Source organism: Botryllus schlosseri, chromosome 6 (assembly GCF_051294905.1).
Source record: "Botryllus schlosseri isolate E-star chromosome 6, Bs_hap1, whole genome shotgun sequence".
NCBI lineage: Eukaryota > Metazoa > Chordata > Ascidiacea > Stolidobranchia > Styelidae > Botryllus > Botryllus schlosseri.
Window position 1 is genome coordinate 17,953,103 of NC_137241.1, and position 12,390 is coordinate 17,965,492.

Below are 12,390 nucleotides of genomic sequence, written 5' to 3' on the forward strand. Positions count from 1 at the left end.
TCTCTCTCTGATCTCATAGACTACTATAAGTCGTTTCGCCACCTTCCTATCTTTCATTTTATCGCGTTCTTGTGATTTTTGAAATGATGAAATTTTATGAATAATCTTGAACTTGAGGGCGTGGTCCGGTAATGACGATTGAGAATGAATATAATTTCCATAATCGGAACAGGCCCTCATCCGTGATAATGTTGTGATCACGTGATTGGTGATCACAGGATTGAAAGGGAAAGTACCATTTTTCCGAACGTCGACGCTCGATAGTCGCTATTTCTATTCGTATTTGTAATGTTTGATAAAAGTTGGATCCACTCGTAGAAGATTTTTGTTAAGTATGTTGGAAGTCAAGGTACTATTTTTATTTTTCTATCTTCTCCATTGTGCAAGGAGTGATTTCCCTCAAATGCAAGAAATCGAGATGAAGGTAACTTTCAGTTCACCGCTTGTTTATTGCTTTTCATTCACGGTGCATGCCTCATATTTACATGTTTTAGGCCCTGGTGGGTGTCTGATTTAAAAGATCACTCCAATTCGTTTCGACACTTTCCTGTCTTTCATTCTATCGCAATCTTGTGATGTTTTGAATCGATTAAAATTCTTAAATCAATGAACTGATGAACTGAAGTGGCACCAATTGAGTTAGTCCTCTTGTGCTATAGCTAGCCCTATGTGATATTGCGGACGATCGACATAGAAAGTTGTGGATGCGGACACTCAGTCGTATTCCTTGCTTCTATATTGATGATGCCGCCATCTACTGTTATTTTTCCTTTTGTGTTGTCACCCAAATAAAATATCTCTCACTCTCTCTCTCTCTCTCTCTTGTGTTGCGTCGAATATTTATGGTGTAGTCAGCCTTACTAATTTATATCATTACTCATTGGATTGAAAGATTTCTCTTTAATTATGAGAGAGAGAGAGAGAATTTATTGTATAACCGCAAATGCATGAAATACTAAACACAAGTTATTTTTACAAAGACGCAAAATATATGTTATAGGACGCACTAAACAAATTGATGTAAAATATGAGAGAAAACATGAAAGAGTGACATAAAAAATATATATATTGAATATGCCTATTATATAATAGGTGGGATATATGTAGGATGCAAGAAAATTTACATGTGACCATATCCCGTAAGTTTCACAATAGAATTTTAGTTATTTTCAGAAATTATGGTTATTGAAACCGAAGCAATAGGCATGTACTGTTTTTTTTTTATTGCTTGATTATTTGAATAGAACTTCATTGATGATGATGGCCATGGATGCACAGCGGCTTACGGCGATGTCAATTCTGATAAACAGACAGACTTATATGCATTGAAAGGTAAATTTTCGAAATCTTCGATTAGGGCAGAAATCGCTGTAGAAATCTGTATGCACTGCAATGAGCGTGAACATCACCTATGAACAGCAGAACACGTCGAATCAGATTTACAGCGATTCCCAAGTCCACAATCCTTTTAAAGGTATCTGCGCGTCTATTATAGAATCTGTATGTTGAACACAGGATATTTGTGCTTATTTCGCAAACTTCAGCGAACTGCTTAGTAAATGGAGAGTAAATTATCGAGACGACAGATTTCGCATACTCGGAAAGGGTCGCTCACACTTTCATTTGTGCGCCTTGGAGTCGACTTTTATCAAAATACACCAGCCAAGGCTGTGTCAACAAAAAGAGTTCGTGTATCATCTAAAAATAGTAGCCTACATTGAACGCTTTCGTATTCGACATTTCGTGCTGGTGACGTCATATTTTGTGTTACGATTGTTGATATACGCTGTTCTTTCGAATTCTCTACTAGTTGCTGACGATTACCCCTGACGAGTGTCAGCCGAAAATATTCGGGTTCATTTTAATATGAATATACTATTCAATTGTATATTGAAGTTCTGTACCTCAAAGAAGCTGTTTAAATGGAGATAATAAAAATGTTGTTGTCTCCACTGTCACAGCATGCTATTGACGTGTGGATATGAAGATTGATTGCCAATTAATAGGCATCAGTGTTGCTATAAAAAACATACTCGAATATTCAAATGGTAACTCGATCTGGTTGGCGACCGTCTGCCGCACAGATAACTGGAGATAAATGGAGAGTAAATTATCGAGACGACAGATTTCGCATACTCGGAAAGGGTCGCTCACACTTTCATTTGTGCGCCTTGGAGTCGACTTTTATCAAAATACACCAGCCAAGGCTGTGTCAACAAAAAGAGTTCGTGTATCATCTAAAAATAGTACATTGAACGCTTTCGTATTCGACATTTCGTGCTGGTGACGTCATATTTTGTGTTACGATTGTTGATATACGCTGTTCTTTCGAATTCTCTACTAGTTGCTGACGATTACCCCTGACGAGTGTCAGCCGAAAATATTCGGGTTCATTTTAATATGAATATACTATTCAATTGTATATTGAAGTTCTGTACCTCAAAGAAGCTGTTTAAATGGAGATAATAAAAATGTTGTTGTCTCCACTGTCACAGCATGCTATTGACGTGTGGATATGAAGATTGATTGCCAATTAATAGGCATCAGTGTTGCTATAAAAAACATACTCGAATATTCAAATGGTAACTCGATCTGGTTGGCGACCGTCTGCCGCACAGATAACTGGAGATAAATGGAGAGTAAATTATCGAGACGACAGATTTCGCATACTCGGAAAGGGTCGCTCACACTTTCATTTGTGCGCCTTGGAGTCGACTTTTATCAAAATACACCAGCCAAGGCTGTGTCAACAAAAAGAGTTCGTGTATCATCTAAAAATAGTACATTGAACGCTCTCGTATTCGACATTTCGTGCTGGTGACGTCATATTTTGTGTTACGATTCTTGATATACGCTGTTCTTTCGAATTCTCTACTAGTTGCTGACGATTACCCCTGACGAGTGTCAGCCGAAAATATTCGGGTTCATTATAATATGAATATACTATTCAATTGTATATTGAAGTTCTGTACCTCAAAGAAGCTGTTTAAATGGAGATAATAAAAATATTGTTGTCTCCACTGTCACAGCATGCTATTGACGTGTGGATATGAAGATTGATTGCCAATTAATAGGCATCAGTGTTGCTATAAAAAACATACTCGAATATTCAAATGGTAACTCGATCTGGTTGGCGACCGTCTGCCGCACAGATAACTGATTCATACCATGTAGGTAATATAGAAAATATACCAAGTTTCGGAGATGCCATTTAATTGCCATTTATTGCATATTACATCCAGTTTGGAAATCTCATATACATGATCCTTGTTGTCAGTTTTGACTAAATTTCTATTTCCGTCCAATTCATAGCTTGCTGTTTCCTATTGCCTCTCTTTCATTTTATGGTCAGAACTGTTTGATAAAATTAAGAAATCTGTTTTTTTGTATAGGTTATAGGTAGGTTTACTTATCATTAAAAGAAATATCATTTGTTTACTACAGAACCAGGAATCCTCACCCTGTACACGGGGTCTCAAACAGCGGGTACTCCATTTTTAACGAAGTACCAATCGTTACATGTTGGCGATTCTGCAACGTCAGTTGTTCCGGCGGACTTTAACGGAGACGAAAAAAATGATCTGTTGGTCGTATACAAAGACGGCAAGTGTTATAATATGTTAGCCCACCGGAGGTAGTCTCAAATCATTTACTTTTACATTGATGATAACTAGGGCGATTTTTTTTTGACATGTCAAAAAAAGTCAAAATTAGGTCAAAATTGTAGTGTTAGGTCAAATTTTGTCAAAATTGTTTACAAAGTCAAACATTTTTTGACCTCTGCATTTCATTTGTATCGTAGATTTTGCGCTGTCGGTGAACTTATCATTTGATATTTTACAGCTTGTAGCCTACTTTATAGGCCTACCGTTGTAAACGGCCCATCGACTGCTCATTGTGAATCATAAACGGTCAAATGAAACAAATAGTGACATGGTTTTATGGTCAACGTACCGCAATATCCTAACTGAAGCAAGACTGCTTGGACATTGCGTAGTTCTTATATCAAGAAGCGCAGGCTGAAAAATTGTGATATAGACATTATTGTCAGAATGAAGCAACACGGTGCGTCACCAGCAGTGTGCACACAACTTCAGTGTTGTCAGCCAACAACTGCTGCTGTTGAACGTTCTTTCTCCATTCTTGGCAAGCTGCTTAGTGCTTAGTAATGACAGACACTTTCTACCCGAGAATGTAGGAAAGTATCTTTCGTTGTACTACAACAAATTTGAATTATTTCCACCATAATACGTAATGTAACTACTGGAATTCTTCATAGGGCCAGATTTCGTTAAAATACTAGTTTTTTTCATGTAAAAATTTGTCAGTTTTTGAGCCAAAAACGTTTTTTTAGGCCATTCGACTTTGTAAGGACAGACAGTTCCAACCAGAAATGAAGATAAGTAGTACAATTTTAACATTGCTTTCACAACTACATTCAATGAATGCAATGAATGTAGTTGTGAAAGCAATACTCAAGTTTAGTACCGCCAACCATATTTTCAAATTTTAACATTATGTGCGAAAACACCTAATTTGCATACGTGAGTTCAAAATTTGGTCAAATTTCAATTTTTTTAGGTCAAAAAAAGTCAAAATTTAGATTTTTTAGGTCAAAATCTTCCGTTTAATAGGTCAAAAAAAAAATCACCCTAATGATAACCAATAGTCGATAAGTTTTCAAATCCTTCATGTTCTCACCTGGATAATCTTATTTGAAGAGAAGATTTGACATGTTTCAGAAAGCAAGTTTTGCAGATATACTTGAATGATGTCAGCTGCTGATTTATCTCCTTCTGACCTGTATGCAGTCTTGCTATATTGTGTAATTTTATAAATTTGCCTCATAACTGTACTCGAAACTCGATAATTATTTATCAGTGACTCCTTAGGTCTTCCCGGTATGAGTTTCTCTGATTATATTCCTTATAAAGCCTCATTCCTTTCAGGCGATCTCTATTCCGTGAAAGTATTTTGGGGGAATGATCAGGACAAGCTTGAACCTAACGCGACCAGCTATTCTGAGAAGCTGGTAGACGAACCTCTTGTTCTCGATGCCAACGGCGACATGATCAGCGACCTGTTTGTGGCATATGAGAATCAAAGCAGGTACCGTGTACCGTGTTACCTTTTTACTGTCATATTCTGTTCCATAATGTAACGATATCATTGCGTCAAAATTTCTTAACTGCAAAATGCAAGAAGTTGGAACCTTTTCCATTACTTGAAGAAATATGACATGAAATTTTGAATTAAAAATTTTTGAGCATATTGTCTGCATTGTGTCGTAATATGGATTTCATGGTCTACTGTGCACTTAATGTAAGTCCAAGATTTGCTGCATGTGAAAGCTAAGAAGACATTTTAAACGTCAGTACAATGTAGGGATGTTTGTCAGTATCATAGAGGCTGGAGAACAGCAAAATCACAGTCTTCAAAAGAAACCGAACAATGAGAATCAAGTTTACCCAGCAGAAACTTCCGTAAAACTACATATAACACATATAGTTTGTTGCATACATTACATTTGTTGATGGATTTACTGGTTGGAAAATGTAGTTTTAAAATTTTGCCGTTCCCAGTCAACAAGATTGAGAACCACTCGCCTACGGAATCTGGCATGCGGTTTGTTGCATTGAAGGCAAACCAGTTATTTTTGTTATTACTGTTATAATTCCTTCTCAATACATGCATTGTTTCAGTGTACATGCCTCCTCTTTACATCGCCTAGATCCAGTTGGGCATCTGATTTTAAAGACTACTCCAAGTCGTTTCAACACCTTCCTATTTTTTCATTGTATTGCAGTCTTGTGGTGTTTTGAATGATGAAATTATTAATAAACTGATACTGGTCCAGTAGTCACCGATCGTTCTCTACTAAATTTTCCAATTTGTCCAAATTTAATAAGTATTCTCAACCCAGCACACACATCTTATAAAACCGATATTTGACAGAGCCTTCTTACTTGGCCAGAAGAATAAAGTCGAATGGAAATCTATTTCGTCACCGTTCCCTGATGAAAACTCGCTCCCTCCAGTCTTCTCACCTCACTCTCATGCATTCATTGACTTGACTGACGACGGCTCCGCCGATTTATTCGTCACGAGTAAAGATGACAACCGTAAGATGCCGTCTTACGAAGTATGGAAGGTACGAAGACTTGAATGAGTTCTATCGCAGAAAAATACGGGCAGTGGAATTTTTCAGGGCACGCGCAACGGAATGATAAGAACAGATGTAATCCAAGTACAATCCAAAGATGTCGGTCATGCGACGTTCGCTGACTTTACAGCAAATGCGAAGCAAGATATTGTGGTCTCCACATGCATTTCATTGGATGGCAGGTGAGATGTCTTTTTCAAAGCTGTCTCCCTATTTTGACACCAAAGTCTTGGACTGATTTGTACGATTTATATTGTGTGTGGTATTGTGGTAACCCGACTCATACGGTTGGGTGGGTGGTTTTCAGTTAGTTTTGGATACTTCTCAGCGCTATGTACTCTGCTCTAGTCAATTTGTTCGATTCTACTGTAGGCTACGCCATTCTACATTTTGCATTGACTGACAATGTTCAGGTATTATTAATGCTTTAGTATTCCACGAAATAAAGAACTCTCTCACCTTCCGAAAAGTTTTGAGTGGCCAGTGCTTGCCAGTTAACACTGTTAGTTCTACTGATTTAAGTAAAAACCAAGCATTTTACCACTATTTTGACAGGTGCACCGATAGCAAAATTATTATCTATACCAGCGGAAAGTGGCACACGCTTTTTGAATTGCCAAAGAATTGGTCCTTCTCTGATACGAGGTGACTTTTTTCCTGACTCACACCATTTCCAGCAAGCCAAATTATTGAGTTCTTCTTTAGCGAGTTGAAGCTTATCGACAACACTTTGCACATTGCCGACGTGAATCTGGACTCTCACCCGGATTTGATGACGATAGTGGCTGACGAGAATGGGAAACGCAAAGCGGTCGTTTTCTACAACATTGGATGCGAGTAAGCAAGCATTTGACTCTTTGGAATTTCCAATGAGGAAAGGGGCATTAATCATAGATTTTAATGGAAGTATGCAATCTTAGCTCGAAACTTCCCACATTTGAATGGCAGTTTACACAGAATTATCGATGCCTATGTACTGAGCATAATATTGAAAATCCATGAAACTGCGATGTTGGATCCTGACATTCCTAAAAGTAAACATACATATCTGTCTACTAGATTAGCCAAGGTTGTTCTTCGATGAAATCCCGAGTTTCTATGCAGCTGTACTGAACACTGTCTATTTCGTCTCACACTTTTTGGCTTGGTGAATAGGCTAGTGTTCAGATTCTCAGGAACTCGGAACATTTAGCCAGAATCCATATTCAATCTCCAATTCTGTATTGAAATTTACCACGTTCGCACCCTAGATGCAAGCATGAAAAGTGACACTCTCCGATAAATCTTTCTACAATAGGAAAATAGATCTTTTTTATTACAGCTATTTTGGATTATAATTCTCAGTCCGGTGCTTTCCGAATTCACTTTTGGATAAGTCATTACTTGAATAATATTTCTCAGAGCCGATTACTGTTCCGTTCTGGGGCGTCAATTCGGCAGTCCGGTGATCTTGCCCAATTCGGACGATGTAGTCTACGCGTCATTTTACGATTTTGAAATGGACGGGTCCATGGACGTTATTATTACTACCAAAAAAGACGGAAAATTGAAAATGAAAGGCTATAAAAACCAGATAGCGGACGATGTCACGTTTTTGCGGGTTCAGGTGAGTAATCATGTTGTTGAGTTGTGCAAATATTTGCATGTTGCCTTCATTGTATCTTCAAAATGATATACAGGCATCTTTTTATAGTACTTTCTAGCCCAGTCTACTATCATGTTGTGAACTGATCGGAATCTTCCACTCCACAACTGCTAGTTCAATTTTACTCTAACTAGTGCGGGCCTTACTACGCAGAAGCTAATCTTCTGTGCTAAATTGAAACACTTCAGCCAGAACTCACAACCAGAGGTGGTCACTGGTCAGTAATTAAGTACTTCTACTTTTTCTCAAGCCTTTGTCTGCTTGCACTACTTGATCAAGTGTATAGGCTTTTAGACTACTTCTGCTTTGAGTGAACGTTTATTGAAGCAAGACTACTTACTCTTGTACGCTTTTGATTTTTTGAATTAGAAATTAGTTTGTGGATAGGTTTGCATCACTTTTACGCCAGTAATATTTTCATGGAAACTGACCGAAATAACTCCTGTATCGTGATAACTGAATATTTTTTATTGAAAATTGCAGGCATTCACATTGTCATTAGTTATTTTATGTGTTACCTGCAATGGTGCATCTTTCAATTCTAAATAAACCATCTCCAATTAATTGACTAAAAAAGATTGAGGCGTGTCATATTTTGTAAATTGCTACTTCTACTTTTTACGCTATTACATCTACTTCTATTTAAGTTGCAATGCTAACTACTTTGACAACCTCTAACGACACTCTAGACGTCATTATGATACATAAACCTATCGTAGTGGCGCGCTGAATATCATGGTTTTTGTCAATTTCCAGGTACTAACTGGTCTGTCTGCAAATCCCGTGTACAGTGTCAATATCCCCGGACCTCAAATTACATATGAGACAACGACTCTCTCGGTATGTATGACGTCAGTTAGGTTTTCGCTTGAGGGTGTAATTCTGAAAGCAATTTTTGCGTCTGAAGGGAGAAAAGCAGCTTGGTCGTCTCGGTCAACTCTCGCAGTCGGCTCACATGTCCTTGCAACTGCCGTTTGTGATATTCGGACTCGGGCAGCAGGCGAATTTCGTCGATACGCTAACCGTTTCTATACCTGTGCCGCTGATAACGGATTCTAGTTACGGAGTTACGGTGGAAGAGGTCAAAGGTATGAATGTTTCGGTTTGTTTCCAAGGTATTTGCTAGGGATGGTGTGAACCTCTGAAAGGTTCAGGTTCGTCTGGACGCGAACCATTTTGAAAGGTTCTGTGTGAACACGAACGTGAACCTCATGACGTCACGTCATGTCAAATTGTTGATTCCAACCCTTTATATCAGTGACGTGATGTATTAATGTAAAACACGCTACCTACAGACGACTCGGGCCACATTATGTCACAATGCTACAATGCTGAAGTACATACTGACTTTTTAAACGTCAAATATATCAACTGGAGCAATCAAATGATATAATAATCCCATAAAATCAATATTTTCCGTCTCTTTGTCAACAATTTCGATGAAGACTTGCAAGGGAATACAAGCTTACGCCTTAACGGTCCAGGCCAGACTGGAATATGTATTCGGCGTGTGAGTATTGATGCATTGATATTGAGCAGAGTGTCGAAAGGGTTTCCATACTTGCTACCTATATTATCCCATTTACAAGGAATACAGGAGTAGCCAACACCCCAATAGCACGGATTTGTTTTTGTATGATACAATAAACATAACAAATCAAGATGGTCCCCGTACGCCTGCTAGATTTTTTACATTCGACAATGATGTATTCTTTATATGAATTTCATTGATTGGTTGAATAAGCATCATTCGCTCACCATACCTACCTACATGTATCGTATTTCACTCTTGATAATGTGTGATTGCGGGTCAAGCTCATAGCAGAGAGTCACTAAATATTTACAAACTGAAAACGGGATATTTCGAGCAAACTTTTGTAACAAAGCAAGTAAAATATAGATTATCAAGGTGCATGCTCGTTTAGTGTTGACTTTTTTTGTGCTGCCAGCGCCATGCATAGAGTGGCCCGCAGTTGAAATGCAATGAATTGTAACCAAAAATGTTATAATGACGTGGAAAATTGTAATATATAAAAGGTTCACAGTGCAGAACCTACTAAGGTTTGTTTGTGAAAGCGAACCTCTAAATTTCTGAGGTTCACACAGAACGCGAACGTGAACCTCACGTTCACACCATCCCCAGTATTTGCCCCATATACATGATGCTGGTTTCGAAACGGACTTCCGAACATCAATTACACGAGGCAGCTATACTGCGTGGCAAATTTATCTATGAATTGGAAATGTTGAGGATAAACAGTTTTGACCTTTTGATACTGTTGAATTGGAATCGGAGACAAAACCACTTCATATTTTTACTGACTGCAACATATCTACCTGCAGCAGAATTTGTTCAAACCATAGCTGTGGTGACCCAGTTAAAATGACCATGTTATCTGTGTGCGTATTTTCAGACATAGCGCAACTGTCTGCGAACCCTTTCAAGCCGCTCAACCAAACCTGGTCAATGCTGATACCTAATTCTCAGCTCTATGTCATACCGAACCCCCGGAATTCCCCGAGCAGGTCAGTTCATGTTTGAGGTATATCCCTTCATTTGTCTGCTTGTTCGCGTTCCAACGTTTGTATAGTCGACTGGTCCCAAGTATGAGTCGGTGGCTTGAATGCGATGGCGGAATTCGGGAAACACCGAGGTCAAGTTAGCGCAGTTCTGGTTGTATTTGATTGGAGATAAAGTGTAGGCGTGAATAGAGTTCACCATCTCATTTAGACAGGAGAGGTGGTCATTGTTTTGTTAGTAACGAAATACTACCTAGTACCGTAGCGAAATGGCACCTTTATCAGCGTAACGAATATATTTTTGAGGATTCTATCTATTTGCAGTGTCATTGGTCTTTTTCGTTTTTTTTCTATTTGTCTCAAATCCTGTAATTTCGAAGGTAGCCACCAGAGATGATCATGGATTAGGATTAGGATTTGAAAAAACCGGATTTGCGAGATTTTGTAGGATTTGGATTAGAGATTTTTTTCTGAATGGATTAGGATTTGGATTGGATTGACCGATTTTCTGGGAGATTGATATGTCGTGTGGCGAATGGCGACAAACGTTAATTCAGATCAGTCATTGATGTAATTATCATAGTGTCCTATATGGTGTCGACACAGGCAAATCTCACGCCTCCGTGAAATTGTATCACGTCACGTCACAATTTCCATTTGGCTACAGGCAATTTGACGGTCATTTTTGACCGGCTTGCCGAGCATTAAATTTGGTAAAACAGGTATCAATCGAAAGCTGACTCAGCACTGATTACGAAAACATAAATTTTATTCCGCTCGTGGCCCTGGAACTCCCACTATCAGCCTCGAATTTTTGATTTTTATGGAGATTGGCATTGGGACGCAACAATGCTGTCTGGCGAAACGAGAGAGTAGCTCAAGAGAAAAAGAGCCAGACAGCATTGTTCAGCATTGTTGCATCCCAATGCCAATCTCCATAACAATGAAAAATTCGAGGCTGATTGTGGGAGTTCCAGGGCCACGAGCGGAATAAAATTTATATTTTCATAATCAGTGCAGAGTCAGCTTTCGATTGATACCCGTTTTACCAAATTTAATGCTCGGCAAGCCGGTCAAAAATGACCGTCAAATTGCCTGTAGTCAAATGGAAATTGTGACGTGATACAATTTCACTGAGGCGTGAGATTTGCCTGTGTCGACACCATATAGGACACTATGTAATTGTGGTACACTACACTATGGTACACCCGGTGGCAATGAACATGAGAGGTGCAGCCCTATGCCAAGTTATCTTAAATCAAGAGAATTGTTGGTTGTGAAAGAAAAATTTCCAACTCCTGCCTTGTGTAAATTAGCATTTTATCTGAATTTCAAGATAGAATCGGACTAGGATTGGACGCGGATTTGAATACACAAAAGTTATGGATTAGGATTAGGATTTGAAGGTTTGGATTGGATTAGGACATAGCAATTCCAAATCCGCTCATCTCTGGTAGCCACCTCAGATGAACTGTTGAAGTATGCTAACCCTCGACAACATAATCTTGTTGCAATTACTTGAGGACTTTTTGAACCTTTCACTTTCTAATTCCGCTCAACCGATCTCCATCCCCGGTAGTGACGGTCGCTTTCGTTTAGTTGGAGCAACAAACTGCTTCTAACTCCTGGACAGAACGTGGTCACGACGGGACTGGTGCTTGTCGGCACGATGGGCGTGTTAGTGGTGATGACGATGGTACTTCACTGGCTCGAGAGGAGGGAAGACAAGCAGGAAAAGATACAGGAAGCTCACCGGTTCCATTTCGACGCAATGTAATGTATATCATACTCAGTCTTCGCGAGCCTGAGTTGGTCTCCTGTTTGCGCGCCAGTATCGGGAAACGAATTCACGGCGTCAGCGATTCCGGACCGCGGAAGGGGTTTACATGTAGGCGGCCTCCGAATTTCAATTTCTACATCTGCAGCGCACTGTGCCTTTGTTTCGTAGAGGGTTTTGTCGGAATCGCAATTTTAAATATATTGTGACACGCGAATGTTTGGTATGACTGCTATGTAGCATGTTGAGCATTAGCTGAAAAGCTCAACGCTGCCGCCGCGCGCA

The 12,390-nt window shown here is 39.1% G+C and overlaps 1 protein-coding gene across 1 annotated transcript; it reads left to right on the top strand.

Moving 5' to 3' along the window:
- The first annotated feature begins 221 nt into the window (after nt 1-221).
- LOC145441300 (T-cell immunomodulatory protein-like) lies at nt 222-12,322 on the top strand. Its single transcript, XM_080319124.1, has 13 exons — nt 222-424; nt 1,245-1,332; nt 3,445-3,603; nt 4,950-5,109; nt 5,956-6,151; nt 6,209-6,345; nt 6,719-6,808; nt 6,869-7,000; nt 7,565-7,769; nt 8,565-8,648; nt 8,716-8,896; nt 10,223-10,334; nt 11,928-12,322. The coding sequence occupies exons 1-13, from the start codon at nt 335-337 to the stop codon at nt 12,103-12,105; spliced, it is 1,812 nt and encodes a 603-aa protein (XP_080175250.1). The 5' UTR covers nt 222-334; the 3' UTR covers nt 12,106-12,322.
- The last annotated feature ends 68 nt before the right edge of the window (nt 12,323-12,390 follow it).